The sequence below is a fragment of the Heterodontus francisci genome, chromosome 27 (genome assembly GCF_036365525.1).
Source record: "Heterodontus francisci isolate sHetFra1 chromosome 27, sHetFra1.hap1, whole genome shotgun sequence".
NCBI classification, from domain to species: Eukaryota; Metazoa; Chordata; class Chondrichthyes; order Heterodontiformes; family Heterodontidae; genus Heterodontus; species Heterodontus francisci.
In genome coordinates this window covers 5,729,422-5,753,117 of record NC_090397.1, presented here as the reverse complement: position 1 = coordinate 5,753,117, position 23,696 = coordinate 5,729,422, and the positions used below count along the sequence as shown (strand labels likewise).

General features: G+C 45.1%; 1 protein-coding gene across 1 annotated transcript in view; it reads left to right on the top strand.

The window, feature by feature from the left end:
- LOC137384869 (dynein axonemal heavy chain 3-like) overlaps positions 1–23,696 on the top strand; it is a 613,990-nt gene that overhangs the window by 485,261 nt on the left and 105,033 nt on the right. Inside the window, exons 53-54 of the mRNA XM_068059481.1 lie at positions 833–1,036; positions 6,678–6,808. Of these exons, the coding sequence (XP_067915582.1) occupies positions 833–1,036; positions 6,678–6,808 (335 nt within the window). The remainder of the gene's footprint in view (positions 1–832; positions 1,037–6,677; positions 6,809–23,696) is intronic.

Genomic DNA, 23,696 nt, shown 5'->3' with positions numbered 1-23,696 from the left:
CTCTCCCTTAGTTAGGTACATGCAGCTAAAGATAACCCTCATCATATAATAAGCACATTACAAATTACACAAACATACCAAATAAATTAGATATTTCCCTGGTAGAAATGTCCACACAGGCCTATCTTAATCTCCCAGGCCTGGAACTTGGATTCCCCTTCAATCCTAATTAGATTAGATTAGAGATACAGCACTGAAACAGGCCCTTCGGCCCACCGAGTCTGTGCCGACCATCAACCACCCATTTATACTAATCCTCCACTAATCCCATATTCCTACCAAACATCCCCACCTGTCCCTATATTTCCCTACCACCTACCTATACTAGTGACAATTTATAATGGCCAATTTACCTACCAACCTGCAAGTCTTTGGCTTGTGGGAGGAAACCGGAGCACCCGGAGAAAACCCACTCAGACACAGGGAGAACTTGCAAACTCCACACAGGCAGTACCCAGAATCGAACCCGGGTCCCTGGAGCTGTGAGGCTGCGGTGCTAACCACTGCGCCACTGTTGGAAATTTCATGTGGATCTTGAGTGCTGAGGAGTCCCAGCTCCCGTCAACACCAAGCTTTTCCTGGTTATGTGTAAAGTTGCCTCTGCTCTGTACGGACAACCCCAAACCCCAAACTGAGTTGAAACTATGAAAATAGTATTTGTGCTACCTTCAGGGTCACCAGAGACAGGTTCAGCCCATCAGACAAGCCTGATTCAAGCCCAGATCAGAAGGATGCAAGAACAATGTCTCAGCCTACTGTGCCAGTCAGCCTTCAGCTTAATAATATTCCCTATCTTATTACAATGTCTAAATTGTGTGTTCATATCTTCTAGTTTGGAAATCCAGTTTTAATTGAAAATCTTTCTGAAGAACTTGATCCCATTCTGGAACCATTGCTGCTGAAGCAAACATTCAAACAGAGAGGAATGGATTACATTTGCCTCGGAGAGACCATCGTACAATACTCGAGAGATTTCAAGCTCTACATGACCACCCGGCTTCGAAACCCTCATTACCTACCAGAGGTTTCAGTCAAGGTAGTCCTACTAATCTGTTAATGTCAAACAGGAACAGTGATTTGATGCCAAAATCAAATTGGTATACGAATGGACTTCACCATTGGAGGGACCGGGTGTGCTCTCCCCCAAAATATCCCAAGATGGTGAATTCCTCATATCAGCCCTATTGGCGACTGAAAGACAGCCAAGGGAAATGAAGCACTTTCCACACCAGGAGTGAGAAAATAAAGACTGAGTATTTCTGTGTCACTGGCAGAGGGCTGTGGACACATCACCTGTTCGTTCCCTTAGTTCTGTATTAGTATGTGACATAGCAGGATCCAAAATACAGAAACAACGTGTTGCCCTGGCATTTTCCACAGAGGGGCTGAATTTTAACACGAGCTTCAGGACCCCGACCTCAGGAAAAGAACAGGTGCTGAAAGCATGCTTGCAGGTGGCAGGATCTACTCGGTAAATTTATTGCAGGTAGTCTCCTAATTGGCCACCTGTGGGTTTGCCATCCAGTTAAGATTGGTGGCCAGGCTCCTGATGCTGCTGGCCTAATCAGAGAGCCACAGTTCTGAAGCCTCAGCAGTGCAACTGGGAGAGGTCGGTGCTGCTCAGGCAGGCTGGAGACCTCTGGTAAGTAAATAGGGGGCCGAAGGTCAGAGGGGAGACCCCTCCGGGGAGATCGTTGGGGCTCCCTTCCCTGCTCATGGCTCCGTCTGTGAGGGATGGAGCCTGCAGCTCCGATGGTCTCCCCCAGGCTGCCACAGGGGGGAAACCTCCATTAAACAGGTGGCCTCCCCAAGAAGCAGGGTGTTGCCCCACCATCGACAAGATGCTGCCAGCCCTGTGAAATGCCCCTTAAATAGGGCCTTTAAGTATGCAAATTAGAGGCTCACCTTCTTGCAGCAGGCATCCAGTTCGAATCACAGCTCGCCACTGGGAAGCTTCTCCGGCACTTGGACTACATCGGGGAACCAATCCAAAAGGGCTCCCCCCATTTTACTGGCTAACGCCAGCCCCCACACCAACCCCCCCCTCCCCAGGGCTACGTTTCCACCACCCAGGGGCTGGTAAAAGTACTGCCCAGGTTGTCTGCTAATGTACTGCGTTATAATCTCTCGTTTTACATAGCATGTTGTGCTGCCTGGACCAAGAGGGTCTCGTTATACTATAGGAGCTGGTTCAGCTCTGCTTCCTGTTCAGAGACCAACACACCTGACTTTTATTGACCAGACTGCAGATTGTGAGATTCTAGATGTGTTCACCAAATATTGGCTAAATTTTAATATTAGCAGACACCCATTGAGATCGTCAGCTAATTAGTAACATGGAAATAAAGATGAAATGAAGTTTATAAACTTGTAACTGCAGTTTGTGTCAATTACAGTTATACTGCAGGTAACACAAAGCAGTGTGAGACTACATCCCGAAGATGATCTCACATCCCTTGAACTTTTTTAAAATGTGTAATGAAACAAGATTAATTAATGACCTCATAGTAAAGGCGCCCCTAGGTAACAGTGATCACAACATGATTGAATTTCACATTCAATTTGAGGGTGAGAAGAGTGGATCTATGTTTTAAACTTAAATAAGGGTCATTATGAGAGTTTGAAGACAGAGCTGGCGAAAGTAAACTGGGAAATTAGGTTAAGGGATAGGTCAGTAGCATTGCATTGGCAGACATTTAAGGAGATTTTCGTAACACACAGCAAGATACATTCCAGTGAGAAAGAAAGACTCGATGGGAAGGATGGACCATCCGTACTGAATGAAGGAAGTTAAAGATAGTATCAAATTGAAAGAAAAAGTGTACAATTCAGTGAAGAGTAGTGGCAGGTCAGAAGATTGAACAGAATATAAAAAACAGCAAAGAATACCTAAAAGAATAATAAGGAGAGAGAAATTAGAGCATGAGAGAAAGCTAGCTAGAAATATAAAAAGGGATACTAAGAGTTTCTACAGATATTTAAAAAGGAAAAGAGTAAGTAAAGTGAATGTTGGTCCTCTAGAGAGTGAGTCTGGGGAATTAATAATAGAAAATAAGGAAATGGCGGAGGAATTGAACAGATTTTTTGCATCTGTCTTCACTGTAGATGATACAAATAACATCCCAGAAATAATTGTGAATCAAGAGTTGAAAGAGAGGAACTTAAAACAATTAACATCACCAGGGAAAGGGTATTGAGAAAAGTATTAGAACTAAAAGCTGACAAGTCCCCAGGTCCTGATGGATTTCATCCTAGGGTCTTAAAAGAAGTGCCTGAGATAGTGGATGCATTGGTTTTAATTTTTCAAAATTTCCTAGATTCTGGAAAGGTCCCATCAGATTGGAAAGTAGTGAATGTAACTCCACTATTCAAGAAAGGAGGAAGATAGAAAGCAGGAAACTACAGGCCAGTTAGCTTAACATCTGTCATAGGGAAAGTGCTGGAATCTATTATTAAGGAGGGTATAGCAGGTCATTTAGAAAATCTCAGTGCAAGCAGGCAGAGTCAACATAGTTTTGTGATAGGGAAATCATGTTTGACTAATTTATTAGAGTTCTTTGAGGAAGTAACAAACAACATGGATAAAGAGGAACCTGTAGATGTGGTTGATACTTGGATTTCCAGAAGGCATTTGACAAGGTGCCACATCAAAGGTTACTAAACAAAATACGAGCTCATGGTGTGGCGGGTACCATATTAGCATGAATAGAGGATTGGTTAGCTAACAGAAAACCGAGAGTAAGCATAAATGGGTCATTTTCAGGTTGGCAAGTTGTAACTAGTGGAGTGCCAGTGGGATCAGTGCTGGGGCCTCAACTATTTACAATCTTTATCAATGACTTGGATGAAGGGACAGAATGTATGGTTTCTAAATTTGCTGATGGCACAAAGATAGGTAGGGGAGTAAGTTGTGAAGAGGACCTAAGGAGGCTACAAAGTGATATAGATAGGTAAAGTGAGTGGACAAAGATTTGGAAGATGGAGTATATTGTGGGAAAGTGTGAACTTGTCCATTTTGGCTAGATAAATAGAAAAGCAGCATATTATTTAAATGGAGAGAGATTGCAGAACTCTGAGATGCAGAGGGATCTGGGTGTCCGACTACACGAAACAAAAAAGTTTGTTTGCAGATACAGCATGTAATTAAGAAGACAAATACAATGTCATTGTTTATTGCTAGGGGAATGGAATATAATGTAGAGATGTTTTGCTGCAGTCGTACAGGACATTGGTGAGACCACACCAAGAGGACTGTGTACAGTTTTGGTCTCCTTACTTAAGAAAGGATATAATTGTGTTAGAAGCAGTTCAGAGAAGGTTCACTCGACTTATTCCTGGGATGAGATGGGTTGTCTGATGAGGAAAGGTTGGACAGGTTGGGTTTGTATTCATTGGAGTTTAGTAGGATGAGAGGTGATCTTACTGAAACATATAAGATCCTGAGGGGACTTGACAGGGTGGATGTTGAAAGGATGTTTCCGCTTATGGGGGAGACTAAAACTAGGGATCACAGTTTAAAAATAAGGTGTCTCCCATTTAAGACGGAGATGAGGAGAATTTTTTTCTCTCAGAGGGTCATGAGTCTGTGGAATTATTTTCCCCGGAGAGCGGTGGAGGCAGGGTCATTGAATGTTTTTGAGACAAAGGTAGACGGATTCCTAACAAACAAGGGTGTCAAAGGGTATCGGGACTAGGCACAAAAGGGGAGTTGTGTCCACAAACAGATCAGCCATGATCTTACAAAATGGTGGAGCAGAACCACAGAACTGTTACAGTGTAGAAGGAGGCCATTCAGCCCATCGTGTCCACACTGGCTCTCTGAAAGAGCTATTCCCTCAGTTCCATTCACCCACCTTCTCCCCGTAACCCTGCACATTCCTCCAACTGTCTAATTCCCTTTTGAATGCTTCAGTTGAACCTGCCTCCACCACATTCTCAGGCAGTGCATTCCAGACCTCAACCACTCGCTGCATGAAAATGCTTTTCTTCATGTCACTTCTGCTTCTCTTAACAAATACTTTAAATCTGTGCCCTCTCCTTCTCGATCCTTTCATGAGCGGTAACAGTTTCTCTCTTATCGACTCTGTCCAGACCCCTCATGATTTTGAATACCTCTATCAAATCACCTCTCAGCCTTCTCTTCTCCAATCTGTCTTCATAACTGAAATTCCTCATCCCTGAAACCATTCTCGTGAATCTTTTCTGTACTCTCTCCAACACCCTCACATCTTTCCTGAAGTGTGGCGCCCAGAACTGGACGCAATTCTCTAGCTGAGGCCAAACTAGTTTCTTATACAAGTTCAACATAACTTCCTTGCTGTTGTACTCTATGTCCCTATTAATAAAGCCCAGGACACTGTATGCTTTATTAACCACTCTCTCAACCTGTCCTGCCACCTTCAATGATTTATGCAAATATATATCCAGGACCCTCTATCCTGCACCCCCTTTAGAATTGTATCCTTTATTTTATATTGTCTCTCCATGTTCTTCCTACCAAAATGAATCATCTCACATTTCTGCAGGGGCTGAATAGCCTACTCCTCCTCCTAGTTCGTATGTTTGTATATTTGATTCAAGCAACTTACAAGTTACAAAGCAAGTTTGGCAATAATATGAAGATGAAACCATTCTGCATTCACAGGAGTCAGAAGATAATAACTGGCCTAACAGTTAGCCTGTCACAGGCTTATTTCTTCACCAATATTCTCCTACCCAAAATCCAGTCCAATGAGCTCAGTCAGCTCCATGCAGTTACAGAGGGCTGCAGACTGGGTCCTCCCTTTAGAATTATGGGTGAACAATACAGCTTTCATGATGTAACTAATCCATACTGGCTATTCACCAATATTGCAAGAAAACAATCTTTATATAAGGCCTAAAATGCTAGTCGATGAAAGTGCTCATTCGAGCCAACTGAACCTTGGAGAATTCGCATTACTCATAGTTTCAGTAATTCACAACGATAACTCTGGCATGTCTAACTGATGAACACTTCAAATCTCTAGTGCGTGAGCTTAACCAAACTTACATCTTCAAAGTTTAATGGATTAGTTTCAGACTGTTGGCTTACTATTAAAGAAAGATGTTATGTCTGCCTAACCCCTTATATACTGAAAGTATCACATCAGAAATATGACAAGTTACAAAACCAGTGCATTCAATCCAGGGGTCCCAATCCCGGCAGCTAAACCGGGGTTGCACTCGTCGGTGAGCCCACTGAGTATAAAAAATACAATAAAAAGGCAAATGGGATGTTGTTCTTTTTCTGGAGGGGCTTAAGTACACAAGGGAGGAAGTGATGCTTCAGTTGTATAAAGCCTTTGTCAGACTCTGTCTGGAACACTGTGTTTAGTTCTGGGCACAGTACCTCAGGAAGGATATATTGTCTTACAGTGGGTGCAGTGCTGTACCCAGTTTTAGGAAGAATTCGCAGACCCAGCATTCATATTAAATGATACAAGAGAGGGGCTGTTAAAATAAACTGAAAGGTGATCAAAAGATCCAATTTAAAAAAAATAATCTGCTATGAATTTTTTCTTCTGGTATTATCATTTTGCAGAACATCTCTAAAACAGATGACCTTGTTTCCAGTATTTGTTATTGAAAGTTATACTTTCACACCTGCCATAAACAAGAACAGCACCAACCTCAAGGTAATGTCTTTGATTTTGCAGGTCACTCTCCTGAACTTTATGATCACATCAGTAGGGTTGGAGGATCAGCTGCTGAGCATTGTCGCAGCAAAGGAAAAGCCAGAACTGGAAGAAAAGAAGAAAGTTCTTTATCTGGAAAGGGCACAAAACAGGTACCAGTCAAAACGGCAGCATCAGATCAGATTAATGGCGAAGGAATCAGCACAGTGTCCTGGTACCAGCATCACATACTGAAATCAAGCTATATTTTGGCACTGCTTCGTCCAAAAAAGGCTGATTTTGACAAGGTTTAAGATTTCTAAATCTGTAAGAATGGTAAATGCAATGGTTCTACAATGTATTCAGAATGGTTCTGTACATGTTTTAGAATTGACAAGGGAGCAGGTCATACAGGATTTAGTGATGAGTAACTCCAGCTGCACACAGCTCTGCTTGGACCCACCTGGAGTACCACGTTCAGTTCTGGGCACCACACCTCAGGGAGGATATATTGTGGGTGCAGTGCAGATTCCCCAGCATGATAACTGGGTGAAAAGGGCTAAATTATGAGGATAAATTGCATAGACTAGGCTTTTATTTGCTTGAGTTTAAAAGATGATCTAACTGAGGTGGTTAAGTTTAGTTTAGTTTAGAGATACAGCACTGAAACAGGCCCTTCGGCCCACCGAGTCTGTGCCGACCATCAACCACCCATTTATACTAATCCTACACTAATTCCATATTCCTACCACATCCCCACCTGTCCCTATATTTCCCTACCACCTACCTATACTAGGGGCAATTTTATAATGGCCAATTAACCTATCAACCAGCAAGTCTTTGGCTTGTGGGAGGAAACCGGAGCACCCGGAGGAAACCCACGCAGACACAGGGAGAACTTGCAAACTCCACACAGGCAGTACCCAGAATTGAACCTGGGTCGCTGGAGCTGTGAGGCTGCGGTGCTAACCACTGCGCCACTGTAGCATAAAGAGAAACTATTTTAGACAGTTTTAGGATTAGAGTTAGGCCATACTAAGAGCTGGGAGTGTCATCAAAAAGCAGTTTATTGCGGACGGAAATCTGGAGCTGTCTCTTCAAAAGGCAGTGGATGTTGGGCAAGTCCTCGGCCTCCCACACTGTTCCAGTGAAGCTCAAAGAAAGCTTGAGGAACAGCATGTCATCTTTTGATGATACACTTTCCAGCCTTCAGGACTCGTGAGTTCAACAACTGCAGATTATAACCATTGCCTCAGTTTTCAGACAGCAGCTGTTGCTAATGGTTCTGTTTTTTGTGTTTACACCTCTTTACTTGGTCCATTACTATGTCCCTTTTACACCATCATCCCTTTCGTCATTTAATCTCTCCTGCCTTCCAACCTATCACAGACCTTCTTTTTTATTCTTTCCTCCCCTCCCCCATTTCCCTGCCTCTGTACTTGCTGTTACCTTTCTAACTTTTTCCAGTTCTGTTGAAAGGTCATTAACCTGAAACATTAACTCTGTTTCTCTCACCACAGATACTGTCAGAACTGCTGAGTATTTCTAGCACTTTCTGTTTTTATTTCTAATTCACAAAATGTGCAGTATTTTACATTTGTAAGAGTGCATTAGAATTGTTTGTGTTGGTTTTGGAGCTGTGGGTGACTGTGCTGAGCTCGGTGGGACGGAGGTGGGTGTGCTAAATTCAACAGAGTCTGAAAGCAGGCTCAGGGATCACGATGCCTGAATAACTCATGCCCATTGACTGCAATGCAGACAAAGTGCCAACTTTGTGCTGCTGGCTCATTTCAATGATTGCAGCAACCAGCCAGTGCTAACTATGCTGTTGATTGCACATATTAACAAGGGGGTAGCTAGCACCTCTGAAAGCTAGCTTGCACCTTTTAAATGGGAGGTTCATTGTGGCTGCAGCAGATGCTGGCAGTCATGCAGGAAGTGAACCTGACCTGGGAAACAGTGAATAATGTCAGAATATTGGAGAGGGTAGGCTCCATGGACCTTTGATGTGTCGCTGGAGAAAGGAGGAGAGAAATCCTGTATCTGCACGGGGTCATGAGATTCTCCAGACATGGAATCAGTGGGAGTAGATAACTGCGGAGCCTGATGCCAGGAGTCTAGTCCAAGGACCTGTATGCAGTGCCGCACAAAGTTGAATGACCTTGCATGAGTGGTCAAGGTCAGTGAATGCATCTTTAAATACCATATCCTACCAACTGCACCACTAGCCTCACAAACTGCTCAATTCACCGCACCCCCATCAATCAGCTACCAACAATCTCTATCTATCAGGACTCGTACCTCACACTCACACCCTGAGACACTTAGTGCTCCTGCAAGTCTTACACCTACATCTCACAACTTGCATATTCTTCAGCTATTCAACCATGACAGCCACATCATCCAAACAGATTTCATCACACTCACTGCCACAATTCCCTCTCTCTTGCAGGACAAGGTGCTCAACAAACAGCGGAAGCAGGAACTAACTGAAAGGGGACAGGTGTCCCGTCTTAAAACCCATGGAGTAGACGGTATAAGCCATTATTGGGATGGTCATTGCTAAGGCAAAAGAAGTGCAGCCTGGCCTGGCAGTGGACGAACAGCAGGAAGACAGTGGTGATGAAGGTGCACTCTCACAGCCAGCAGCCTCAGACTGTGTAATTTAGAGGACAGCTTAAAGTTGGGATCTGCATGTGGTGAGACACCGGGCACAAATGGCCTGTGTCCAGGGCAGGAGCAAGGATAGCACAGATCCAGCTCACTGGAAGGCGGGGTCGCACCCAGGTTTGGCTGCAGAGGACTAAGATGAAGATTTCAATGGGGTAACCTACAGAAGAAGGCTGATGGGTATGCACAACAAAATGTTTGGTTCACTGGCCAGCCTATCAGAAAGGCTGCAGTCAATGTCAAGGAGCTTGGAGAGGTCCAGCACCAACCTTGCAGAGGGCTTTGAGCAGAGCTTGGAGCCCATCCTTCCCAACATGGAAGTGATGGCCAACTCCATTCACACACTTATAGACCCAACCATGATGCAGTGTTTGAGGGCTGATTCCACAGCTTCCATTGCAGCACATGCAGAAACCACCGAATCTCTTGCATGCTACAGTGAAAGCTCAAACTGAGATCATCCAAAGTTAGCTTGCTGCCGTGCAAGCTCAGGCTGCTGCCATCATGACTGTGGATATATGGCTGTTCAAAGGGCCTTGCAGGGTGTTACAGCACTCCAGCAATCAGTCCTCCAACAGATTACTAGGAATGCTAAGGTGCCACCCTGTGGGAGTGTACAATCTGGCGTTTTCCTTTGAACACAAGAACACAAGAAATAGGAGCAGCAGCAGACCATATGACCCATCAAGCCTGCTTCCCTATTCAAAACAATCACGGCAGATCTTAGGATTCAACTTCACTTTCCTGCCTGCTCATCATATCCGTTGATTCCCTGAGAGACCAAAAATCCATCTATCCCAGCCTTAAATGTATTCAACGATAGAGCATCCACAATCCTCTGGGGTAGAGAATTCCAAAGATTCATAACCCTTTGAGTGAAGTAATTTCTCCTCATCTCAGTCCTAAATATCCTGAAACTGAGGCCCCATGTTCCAGCTTCCTCTACCAGCGTAAACCATGTACAATTGTAGCAAGACTTCTTTATTCCTGTACTCCAATCCCCTTGCAATAAAGGCCAACATGCCATTTGCCTTCCTATTGCTTGCTGTATCTGCATGCTAACTTTCTGCGATCCTTTACAAGCACCCCCAAGTCTCTTTGAACATCAACACTTACAAGTTTCTCACCTTTTAAAAAAATATTCTGCTTTTCTATTCTTACAACCAAAGTGAATAACTTCACACTTCCTTACATTATATTCCATCTGCCAACTTGTTACCCACTCACTTAACCTGTCTATATCTCTTTGTAGCCTCTCTGTGTCCTCCCCATAGCTTACCTTTCCACCTACCTTTGTATCATCAGCAAACTTAGATACGTTACTCTCTGTCTCTTCATCTAAGCCATTAATATAGATTGTAAATAGCTGAGGCCCCAATTCTGACATTTGTGGCACTCCACTATTTACTGCCTGCCAACTTGAAAATGCCTTGTTTATACCCACTCATTGCTTCTTGTCTATTAATCAATCATCTATCCAACTCCATGAGCCCTTACCTTGCATATCACCTTTTGTCTGGCACCTTATCGATGCCTTTTGGAAATCCAGGTGTACTACATCTACTGGTTCCCCTTTATCTATCCTACTAGTTACATCCTCAAGAAACTGTAATAAATTTGTCTGACAGGATTTTCCTTTAGTAAAACCATGTTGACTTGTTCTAATCACACTGTGCTTTTCTCAGTGCATTGTTAAGACTTCCTTAATAATAGATTCCAGTATTTTCCCAATGACTGATGTTAGGCTAACTGGCCTGTTTTCTCTCTCCCTGATTTCTTGAAAAGCGATATAACATTTGCCAATTTCCAATCTAATGGGACCATTCCAGAATCTGAAGGAAATTTGGAAAATCATAGCTAGCACATCTACTATCTCTGCAGCTGTCTCTTTTATAACTCTAGGTGTAGACCATCAGGTCCAGGAGATTTGTCAGATTTTAGTCCCTTAAGTTTCTCCAAAACTTTTTCTCTGCTGATATTAATTTCCTCACTCTTTTTAACCCCTAGGTTACTGTCTATTTCTGGTATGGAACTTGTGTCTTCTCCTGTGAAGACAGACACAAAATATTTGTTCAATGCCTCTGTCATTTCCTCATTCCCCATGATGATTTCTCCTGTCTCTGCTTCTAAAGAATGAACATTTACTTTAGCTACTCTCTTCCTTTTGATGTGCCATAAAAGTTCTTAAATCTATTTTTGTATTACTGGCTAGTTTACTCTCATTCTATTCTTTCCTTTTTTTATTAACTTTCTGGTGGCCCTCTGCTGGTTTCTAAAACATTCCCTAGCCTCAGACTTGCTACTCTTTTTTGCAACATTGTAAGCATTTTCTTTTAATCTAATAATATCCTTAACTTCCTGAGTGAGACACGGATGGGCCTTTCTTGCTGAGTTTTGTTTTTCAATGGAATGTATTTTTGTTGAACATTTTGAATTGTTTTTTTAAGTTTCCTGTTCATTTACCGCCATACCTTTTAGTTTATTTAACCAATTTACCTTAACCAGTTCTCCCCTCGTACCTAAGTAATTGACTTTGTTTAAGTTTAAGATTCTTGTTTGTGAATGCAGCATGTCAGTTTCAAACTTAACATGAAATTCAATGGTATTATGATCACTGTTTCCACTGGATCTTTTACTATGACATTGCTAATTAACCCTGCTTCAATACTCAATACTAGATCTAAGATCACTTTATCCCTAGTTGGCTCCACAATGTATTGCCCCAAGAAACTGTCCTGAAAACATTCTACAAACTCATCTTCTAGACCACTCTTGCCGATTTCATTGCCCCAGTCTATATCAAGATTAAGGTCCCCCACAATTATTACATTTCCTTTGTTAGAAGCTCCAATAATTTCTTGTTTAATGTTCTGTCCAACAGTATAATTACTGTTAGTGGGCTATAAACTACTCCCACCAGTGTTTTCTGATTCTTGCTTTTCCTTACTTCTACTCATACTGATTCTACTTCATCTGAGGCCAGACTAATGGCCCTTATGTCATCCTTTACCATCAGGGCTACCCCTCATAGAGTCATAGAGAGATACAGCACTGAAACAGGCCCTTCGGCCCACCAAGTCTGTGTCGACCAACAACCACCCTACATTAATCCCATATTTCCTACCACATCCCCACCATTCTCCTACCACCTACCTACACTAGGGGCAATTTACAATGGCCAATTTACCTACCAACCTGCAAGTCTTTGGCTATTGTTAGATTAGGTTTTATAGCAATCCAATGGAACACAACCTGAAAGGAAGAAGGGTCAGTGATTGAACAGGAGATTATAAAAAGGTTAATAGGGCGATGAACTTCATCCAATAGGTGCTCGCTAGGGCTTTATGGATCCTGTGCGGAATCTTCTGGACTTGGCCCTGCCGAAACAGCGGGACCATTTTTGGTTGGGAACCAGATTTTCTAATGGGCGGGCTTTGCTGTGGTTCTTTAACTCAGCCACGGCATTAGCACCCTACCTCCAGGTTGCCCAACCAATTAGGGAAAGCAGACAGGAGGACACATTCAGTCTGTCAAAGGAAGGATTTCTAATTAAAGGGACCATGGCAAAGGCTCACCAGCATTTGGATTTTTGAGGTTGCAGCAACCACAGGAATGGAGAGGAGACCTGGGAAGGCTGCTCCCCAGGTCTGTCATTCTTACCTGGAAGTCCTGCTGTGCGATCTGAAGGGCTGCAGTGAGATGAACAGAGGAAAGAGGCCAGCCTTTCCAACCAAGCAGTTATGGATGGAAGTGGTCAAGGAAGTCAGTGCACCTGAAGACAGTGCACCGAGGATCCAGGACCTCAGGAGGGCAGGTGCCAAGCTCCACACTCTGATTTTCCAAGCTTTCTCCTGTACAGCACTCCTCAGGACGACACCTTGCAGCTCCATTCATTCCTTCTCGACAGGCACCTCCGCACATTCTCTGGATAGCCAATTCTCACCATCATCCTATTGCTATCTCACACCCATGCCTCACAGCCATCCTCCACAAATGTTGTCCTTCTTTACTATTCTGTCTGTCTTTCTGAAATATTGTGTACCATGGAATATTTGGTTCCCAATCTTGATCACCATGTAACCATGTCTCTATAATGATGATTAGATCTAAATCATTTACCTCTTTTTGTGCCAGCAGTTCATCTTTCTTATTGCAGATCTTCACGCATTCAGATAAAGAATCTTTAATTTCATTTTTTTGCTTCTATTCCCTTCAATGACCTTATTTGCTGATGTACAATTTCTGTTAAACTCTCTGTCCCTTTCTGTCCCATTCTGCTTGTCTTTACCCATAATGCTACACTGTTCTGATGTCTTGGCCTTTCTCTTTGGATTTCTAAATCTCACCGCTCCCGAACCCTCCCCCCACTCTGTTAGTTCACAACCTCTAGTCTTATCTGCTGGTTCACTCTTATATTTGTACACACTGCCCCTTCCTGTCACACCCTGATTATCATTATCCTTATTGCTATCTTGCTCTCTTGTCTGCTCCTCTCTCTTTAAATTATCACATCTTCCCTCACTTGATCCCTTGCCCCCATTGCCCTAGTTATTTGACTCACGAGAACACCGGTCCCAGCACAGTTCAGGTGTAGACCATCCCAATGGTACAGCTCCCACTTTAGCCAGTACTGGTGCCAATGCCCCATGAATCGAAACCCATTTCTCCCACACCAATCATTCAGCCACGCATTTAACTGTCTAAACTTAGTTACCTTACACAATTTGCTCATGACTGAGGTAATAACCCAGAGGTCGTGGTCCACGTGGGTACCAATGACATAGATAAGACTAGGAAAAATGTCCTGCATCGGGTAGTAAGAGCAGCTGGGGGATAAATTAAAAAGCAGAACCACAAAGGTAATAACCTTTGGGTTATTACCTCTGTGGTTCTGCTTTTTAATTTATCCCCCAGCTGCTCTTACTCCCGATGCAGGACATTTTTCCTAGTCTTATCTATGTCATTGGTACCCATGTGGACCACGACAACTGGATCCTCCCCCTCTCACTGCAGGTTCCTCTCCAGCCCCGAGCAGATGTTCCAAACCCTGGCACCAGGCAGGCAACACAGCCTTCTGGACTCCCGCTCTTGGCTGCAGAGAATGGTGTCTATCCCCCTGACTATACTGTCCCCTTCTACCACTACATTCCTATTTACTCCCCCCGCTTGAATGGCTTCCTGTACCACGGTTCTGTGGTCAATTTGCTCATCCACCCCGCAGCCCCCGCTCTCATCGTTACAAACTGAAAGAACGTCAAACCTGTTGGACAATTGCAAGGGCTGAGGCTCCTCCACTTCTGCCTTCTCGATCCCCTTACCTACCTCACTTGCAGTCACATCCCCCTGTCCCTGACCATTCACCAAATCAGAAGACCCTATCCTAAGGGGTGTGACTGCCTTCTGGAACAAAGTGTCCAGGTAACTTCCCCCTCCCTGATGCATCGCAGTGTCTGTAGCTTGGCCTCCAGCTCAACAACTCTGAGCCGAAGCTCCTCGAGCTGCAGACACTTACTGCAGACGTGGTTGCCGTGGATCACACTGGCGTCCACGAGCTCCCATATACTGCAGCTGCAAACAACACCTGCCCTGCCATCCTGACTGTGTTTTAATAACTAATTAATTATGTACTTAATTAATAGGAAATACTCTTATTGTAAGACTTAGGTCAATTACAAGACTAAGTTGGGAGAGCAGATCTCAAAGGGACCTCCAGCTCAGACTAGCTACAGAACCACATGGGTACGAAGGTATTTTCATAAGCTTCACAGACTTTATTAAGTTTTCCACAATAAGCACCGAATCGTAATACTTCGCAAAGGTCAGTGGTCAGCAGTTGCATTCACCGTCTTTCTTGATTATCGTCTGTCTTCTCTTCTTAATGATGATACACATTTAATATCTTACATATCCTTATTTTATACATCTTTCCCAGCTTGGCTCTATGCCATATTAGGTAAAACCCTGTTTCTGTCCATCTGATTGGTCAGTCTTTACGTAACTGCCCTTCCATGATGGTACCTTGAGCCTGATTTAGGTCATTGTTATTGTCATTCGGGGGTTTCAGATTCGTGCTTCCTTGCTGTTTATTCATCAACAATGACCACTTCATGAGATTGATATGCGCTTGGCCCATTTCACAGTTATTTGGCTGGACATGTTTATAGTCTTTACTAGTTAAAAGGCTAAAAGTCTCTCTGGGTTATCCACAATCAAATGACTTTTAAACAGATAAAAGCAAAATACTGCGGATGCTGGAAATCTGAAACAAAAACAAGAAATGCTGGAATCACTCAGCAGGTCTGGCAGCATCTGTGGAAAGAGAAGCAGAGTTAATGTTTCGGGTCAGTGTCCCTTCTTCGGAATCGAAGAAGGGTCACTGACCCGAAACGTTAACTCTGCTTCTCTTTCCACAGATGCTGCCAGACCTGCTGAGTGATTCCAGCATTTCTGACTTTTAAACAGAGGAGCTTTACATGGTCTGAATTAATCCTTTTCATCATTTCACATAAAGAACTCTGGCTAAAATTCAACTGAGCTTAGCCATCATGCTTTGTGGTTATGTTGTATATAGAATACAATTATAACCAATGTACTAAAGGACATGACAACTAAGTTATAACTGTACTATAATAAAACAAACTCAATCCTATAGGAGTGGCAGTGGCTCCACAGAGCACAAACCTGCTCTCCTCTCTCAAGAAGCCAGCATTCATCCTCACACCACTGCCACTCCACCTTGCCGTTGCCTGTCAGCCAGCCAGCCCACCCTGCTGCCCCCATGCCAATGTGGTGCAGTCCAAAGTTGGACCTTCTAGGCCCAGAGCTGCTCAGGGTCATCCTGCAAGGCTATTTGCAGTCTCCCCTAGTGAAAGTCAGCAGCCATGCTGCAGCCACTGAGGTAGCAATGTGTAGGAGCACTGGGACAGACAAAGGCACACACAAGACAAGATTTGGTTCTGTTTGCTGCCACCATATTGAGTCTGGCCAGAGAGGTTCTTAGACTGTAGTATTTAAACATTAATATTTATTTCATAGCAACTATATACACTCCACACCAGCCTGTGTGGCTCCTCCAAAAGCCACACTGCGTCTGTTCTTTCCCACATGATCTCTTACATCATTATGGTGGGCGGTAAGCTTTACACCCTCTCAAAATTAACCCTTTCAGATGCTTATACTACATCTCCCCCCAAGTCTTTATCCCAATATATATTTACATGCATTCACTGTTTTATTTACATACTACCCCATCTCCCCACAAGTTTCTGACTTCATAGATTCAATCTGACAGGAGGCTTCACAACTCTCCCTGATATTGTTGTCGTCAGATGCAGATGATTGGTAAGCTTTCTCTGATCTCTTGGGCTGAATTTTACAGACCTTCCAACCACGGGGGTTGTGGCAGGGTGGGGGGGGGGCCAGAAAATGCCTCCAACAGAGGCCCACCACAGGCCTCGACGCCGAGAAGGCCCGGCCCGATATTGTCAGCAGCGGCGTGGCCCCGTGGCGGCCCCTTGCCCCTCGGCAACGGAAGCCACATTTACATATGTTAAATAATTTAAATGAACGAATAAATGACCTACCTGCTCCAGCTGTCTGTTCCAGGGTGATATTGGTGCCAGTGGCCGGCATTCCCAGACCTTCGGATGCCTGTCAGGGGATCCAAGGCGGAACACTGGTGGGGAGGGGGGAGCAGGTAAGTTTTTTAGTGCGGGAGGTGGGGAGCAGGGTCAGAGTAATTTCATTGGTCTAGGGGATGGTGGGCAGGGGTAAAGTTTATGAACCTTTGGGGGGGGAAGGTCAGACGCATCAGGTAAGTGTTTTGGTTGGGGGGGGGAGAGGGCAGGTAATTCATTCCATGGTGTTTGGGAGGTGGGGGTGGTAGTAGAGGGTCAGGATCAATGTAATTAATTTGTTACAATCATTTCTCCTTTAAATAAATTGCAAGTTAGGGTTCAAAGCCCTTTAAAAATGGCGTCAGCACTTGTGCAAAGACTGCTGATGCCATTGCTAGGGACGGGCCGCCTGCCCCCTCCATGTCATCAGGGTGGGCGGTCCGCCCCGGCCATTTAACTGAGCTGCCGGGCTGAAAAGCGCAGCGGACTCTACGACACACAGTCCACACGGACGGATCACCATTGTTTATTGGTGGCAACAATGTAAAATACAGCCCAAGGAGTGTGAGACTGTTGGTAAATCGGAAATTGGGGTTGTGGTTACTGGTATTTCACTCGGGTGATATTGTCACTAACATCCCGGCCAGAATGGGGTTGTCTAGGTTGCCTCCTTCCCCTTCCTTCTCTTCCTTCTGCTCCTCAGCTGCTCACCGTATGGCTGGTGCAAGGGCTGGCCCCTCACGATGCCGAGGTTGTGCAGCACACAGCAGATCATGGTGAATCTTAATACCATCACTGCCCAGTTCTACAGGGCTCCTCCAGAGCGGTACAAGCAGTGGAATTGTTGTTTCAGCACATCAACACTCTGCTCTATCACATTTCATGAGGCAACATGGCTTTCATTGTATGCATGTTACACAGATGTGCACAGTTGTGCATCAGAGTCATCAGCCATGTGGTCAGCAGATAGCCCTTGTTGTCTGTAGCCACCACTTTGGTTTGCCGTGGTGGCTCAATTGCAGCTGGCACAACCAACTGCTGCATAATGAATGCATTATATCTGCTGCCAGGACACCGAGCATCAACAGGGATGATTTTTCTGTGCATGATCACACACCAGCTGGATGTTGAGGGAGTCCAGTCCCTCTGGTTGTGATAAAGAGCTGAATTAGCATGTGGTGCCCCCAAAGTACTGTACCTGCAGATAATGTCACCCTGTACTGTGGGAAAGCCAGCAGTCCTAACGAAGCTTGAACCCGAGCTCCCTCCATCTGCTTCTCTGGCAAAAGAAAATGAAATGTAGTTAGTTCTCAATGAATAGAGACATCAGCAAACTTCTTCATGCAACAGTGGATGGCAAACTTGGAGATGCTGTAAATATCTCCAGCTCCAGTCCGGAAGGAGCCAGTCACAAACAAGTTGATCACCCAAGTCAACCTCACAGCCACTGGCAATGCAGTCATTGCCTTCCTCTGAGGTTGCAGTTTTGGCAGCAGCTGATGGCCAATTTCAGTGAATGCATCCTTACTAAAATTGCAGACATTTCGCACATTGTTCATCGCTTGGGTTCAGGTGACAGAAATGCTCCCCGAACAGCCTGGGCAGACATGTCCTCCTGCTGAGAGCTCTTCTCCCCGTCATTCTCCTCTTCCCTCTTCCAGCAGCTTGTCCTGCTCTACGTGGCCTCTCTTCATTCTCCATGTCATAGAACATAGAACATAGAAAAATACAGCACAGAACAGGCCCTTCGGCCCACGATGTTGTGCCGATCCTTTGTCCTCTGTCAAGGACAATTTAATCTATACCCCATCATTCTCCTTTATCCATATACCTATCTAAAAGCCGTTTGAAAGTCCCTAAAGTTTCTGACTCAACAACTTCCCCAGGCAAGGCATTCCATGCCCCGACCACTCTCTGGGTAAAGAACCTTCCCCTGACATCCCCCTTATATCTCCCACCCTTCACTTTAAATTTATGACCCCTTGTAACGCTTTGCTCCACCCGGGGAAAAAGTTTCTGACTGTCTACCCTATCTATTCCCCTGATCATCTTATAAACCTCTATCATGTCACCCCTCATCCTTCTCCGTTCTAATGAGAAGAGGCCTAGAATGTTCAGCCTTTCCTCGTAAGACTTATTCTCCATTCCAGGCAACATCCTGGTAAATCTCCTCTGCACCCTCTCCAAGGCTTCCACATCCTTCCTAAAATGAGGCGACCAGAACTGCACACAGTACTCCAAATGAGGCCTTACCAAGGTCCTGTACAGCTGCATCATCACCTCACGGCTCTTAAATTCAATCCCTCTGCTAATGAACGCTAACACCCCATATGCCTTCTTCACAGCCCTATCCACTTGAGTTGCAACTTTCAACGATCTATGCACATAGACCCCAAGGTCTCTCTGCTCCTCCACATGCCCAAGAACCCTACCGTTAACCCAGTATTTCGCATTCGTGTTTGTCCTTCCAAAATGGACGACCTCACACTTTTCAGGGTTAAACTCCATCTGCCACTTTTCAGCCCAGCACTGCAACCTATCCAAGTCCCTTTGCAGACGACAATAGCCCTCCTCGGTATCCACAACTCCACCAACCTTTGTATCATCTGCAAATTTACTGACCCACCCTTCGACTTCCTCATCCAAGTCGTTAATAAAAATCACAAACAGGAGAGGACCTAGAACTGATCCCTGTGGCACGCCACTGGTAACTGGGCTCCAGGCTGAGTATTTACCATCTAAGACCACTCTCTGCCTTCTATCAGTTAGCCAATTCTTAATCCAACTGGCCACATTCCCCACTATCCCATGCCTCCTGACTTTCTCCATAAGTCTACCATGGGGGACCTTATCAAATGCCTTACTAAAATCCATGTACACCACATCCACTGGTTTACCCTCATCCACTTGCTTGGTCACCTGCTCAAAGAATTCAATCAGGCTTGTGAGGCAAGACCTACCCCTCACAAAACCGTGCTGACTGTCCCGAATCAAGCAGTGTCTTTCCAGATGCTCAGAAATCCTATCCCTCAGCACCTTTTCCATCAACTTGCCTACCACCGAAGTAAGACTAACTGGCCTGTAATTCCCAGGGTTGTTCCTATTCCCTTTCTTGAACAGGGGCACAACATTTGCCACCCTCCAATCACCTGGTACCACCCCCGTCAACAGAGAAGATGAAAAGATCATTGCCAGCGGCTCTGCAATTTCATCCCTTGCTTCCCATAACATCCTTGGATATACCCCGTCAGGCCCGGGAGACTTGTCTATCTTCAAGTTATTCAAAAACCCCAACACATCTTCCCTCCTAACGAGCACTTCCTCGAGCTTACCAGTCTGTTTCACACCGTCCTCTTCAGTAATACACCCCTTCTCATTCGTAAATACCGAAGAGAAGTACTCATTCAAAACCTCACTTATCTCTTCCGGCTCAACACACAGTCTCCCGCTATTGTCCTTGACCGGACCTACGGTCCCCCTAGTCATCCTCATATTTCTGACATACGCGTAAAAGGCCTTGGGGTTTTCTTTTATCCTACCCGCCAAGCATTTTTCATGCCCTCTCTTAGCTCTCCTAATCCCTTTCTTCAGATCCTTCCTGGCCATCTTGTATCCCTCCAGAGCTATGCCTGTGCCCTTTTTCCTCAACCTTATATACGCATCCTTCTTCTTCCTAACAAGACTCTCAACCTCTCTTGTCAACCACGGTTCCCTCACATGACCATCCCTTCCCTGTCTGACAGGGACATGCTTATCAATGGCCCCTACTATCTGCTCCTTGAAAAAGTTCCACATTTCGACCGTGCCCTTCCCTGCCAGCATATGCTCCCAACTTATGCTCCTCAGTTCCTGCCTGACAGCATCATATCTACCCTTCCCCCAATTGTAAACCTTGCCCTGTTGCACATACCTATCCCTCTCCATTACCACAGTGAATGCTACAGAATTGTGATCACTATCTCCAAAGTGCTCGCCCACCAACAGCTCTATCACTTGCCCTGGTTCATTACCTAGTACCAAATCCAATATTGCCTCCCCTCTGGTCGGGCAGTCTACATACTGAGTCAGAAAAGCTTCCTGGACATACTGCACAAACACTACCCCATCCAAACTATTCGATCTAAAGAGTTGCCAATCAATATTTGGGAAGTTGAAATCCCCCATAATTACTACCCTGTGACTTCTGCTCCTTTCCAAAATCTGTTTCCCAATCTGCTCTTCCACCTCCCTGCTGCTATTGGGGGGCCGATAGAAAACTCCCATCAAGGTGACTGCTCCTTTCCTGTTCCTGACCTCAACCCACAGTGCCTCAGTCGGCAGATCCTCCTCGAAAATTCTTTCAGCAGTTGTTACACTATTTCTAACTAACAATGCCACCCCCCCACCTCTTTTACCACCATTCCTAATCTTATGAAAACATCTATAACCAGGTACCTCCAAGAACCATTCCTCCCCCTCACCTATCCACGTTTCAGTGATGGCCACAACATCGTAGTCCCAAGTGCCCATCCACGCCTTCAATTCACTCACCTTATTCCTGATGCTTCTTGCGTTGAAGTATACGCACTTTAACCCTTCTCCGTGCCCATCTGTCCTCTGCGACAGTGCTACCTTCCCCAATACCTCACTACACTCTTTGTCTTTCTGAGTGGACCCACTGGTCCCTGGACTACAAGTCCGGTTCCCATCCCCCTCCCAAACTAGTTTAAACCCTCCCGAACAGTACTAGCAAACCTCCCTCCCAGGATATTGGTGCCCCTCTGGTTCAGATGCAGCCCGTCCTGTTTGAACAGGTCCCATCTTCCCCAGAATGCAGTCCAATTATCCAAGAACTGGAAGCCCTTTCTTCTACACCATTCCTGCAGCCACGTGTTCAGCTGTGCTCTCTCCCTATTCCTAGCCTCACTATCACGTGGCGCCGGCAACAAACCAGAGATAACAACTCTGTCCGTCCGAGCTTTCAGCTTCCAGCCTAACTCCCTAAACTCACTTCTAACATCTGTGCCACCCTTCCTTCCTACGTCGTTGGTGCCAATGTGCACCACGACCTCTGGCTGCTCCCCCTCCCTTTTAAGGATCCTGAAGACGCGATCACAAACATCACGGACCCTGGCACCAGGTAGGCAACAAACCATCCGTGCGTCTCGCTTGCGCCCACAGAACCGCCTGTCGGTACTCCTCACCATCGAGTCCCCGATGACTAGTGCTCTCCCATTCTCCCTCCTTCCCTTCTGAGCCACAGTGCAGGACCCCGTGCCAGAGGCCCGTTCACTGCAGCCTGCCCCCGATAGGCCGTCCCCCCCAACAGTATCTAAAACTGTATACTTGTTGCTGAGGGGAACGACCACAGGAGATCCCTGCACTGACCTCTTCCCACCTCTAACTGTTACCCAGCTGCCTTTGTTTTGTGGAGTAACGACATCCCTGTAGCTTCTATCTATCACCCCCTCAGCTTCCCGAATGATCCACAGTTCATCCAGCTCCAGCTCCAGTTCCCTAACACGGTCTGATAGGAGCTGGAGACGGATGCACTTCCAGCAGGTGAAGTCGGCAGGGTCACCGGAGGTTCCCCTCACCTCGAACATACTGCAGGAGGAGCACTGCACTCCCCTGGCTGCCATTTCTTTTACTCAATTACCCCTTAATTAAGTACAAATATAGATATTAACAAAAACAGTGAAATAGCTTACCTGTTCAGTCCTTTTTGGCTAGAGGAGGAGGGTAAAAAGGGTCTTATTATTAGGTTAGAGGAGGAGGATGGGTGGGAGACACTACATGTGTAGTTTCTCGGGTTAACTCTGCTCCGCACCTTTAAAGAAAATACCTACCCAGGAGTCCTTGCTGCCGTCCAGCTTCCGGTTCCTCCCGCGCCAAAAGTAACTTGAACACAAGGAAAACAGTAAGTACAACTTTTAAAACAACTTTTAAAACACAGCTCCTGTTGCCTTCACTTACCCACCGAAGAGTCGCTACCTTCTCCTGCTTCTCCGCCGGGAATGGCTACTAGTGCACCCACGCTGAGAGCAACTAGTTTGTGCAGAAGCTGTGAAGTCAATGAAGATGTCTTCAGAACCTACCACACCACTCCCTGTAGACTTTAGTAACTTCAAAAAACTATAGAACGTACCAAACACTTGTAGAATCGAATGAAAGCAACATTCCGAAGACATCAACCAGCAAAAGGCCTGTAATTAGTTGAAGATGCTTTTTAATAGTCCTGGTAGGGGGTCCTTCCTGCTGCTGAACCCCTGATCAGCTGTGTGTGTGTTGAGAGATAGCGTTAGCTAGAACATTGAGCTCCAAATGGCTGGCATCAAATCAACGTTGCAGACAGATTGACCTCTTGATCTGCCTACTCTGCATTCTTCCAGTGGCTCTTTACTGCACATGTGCTAACACCCTCACTAATGTAACATCCGGTGTGATTCGACCCAAAATGTGAGCGCATGTGCCCTGGTTGTATTTTCCAATTATAAAGGCACCCAAAGCAAATGAAAAGCAGGAGTACATAATCCAAATTTCTTGGTCAGTGTTTGTTCACCATTTTAGATAAACAATTGGGGCTCAGCAATTGGAAGTACAGTTTCAAGATTTGCAGATGACACCATATTGGGGATGTAGTTAACACAGAGGAGGACTGTGACAAAATGCAGAAGATATTAATAAACTTGCAGAATGTAAATGGCAAATTAACTTCAATATAGATGGATAGAAGATTGGTTAGCTAACAGGAAACAGAGAGTAGGCATAAATAGGTCATTTTCTGGTTGGCAAA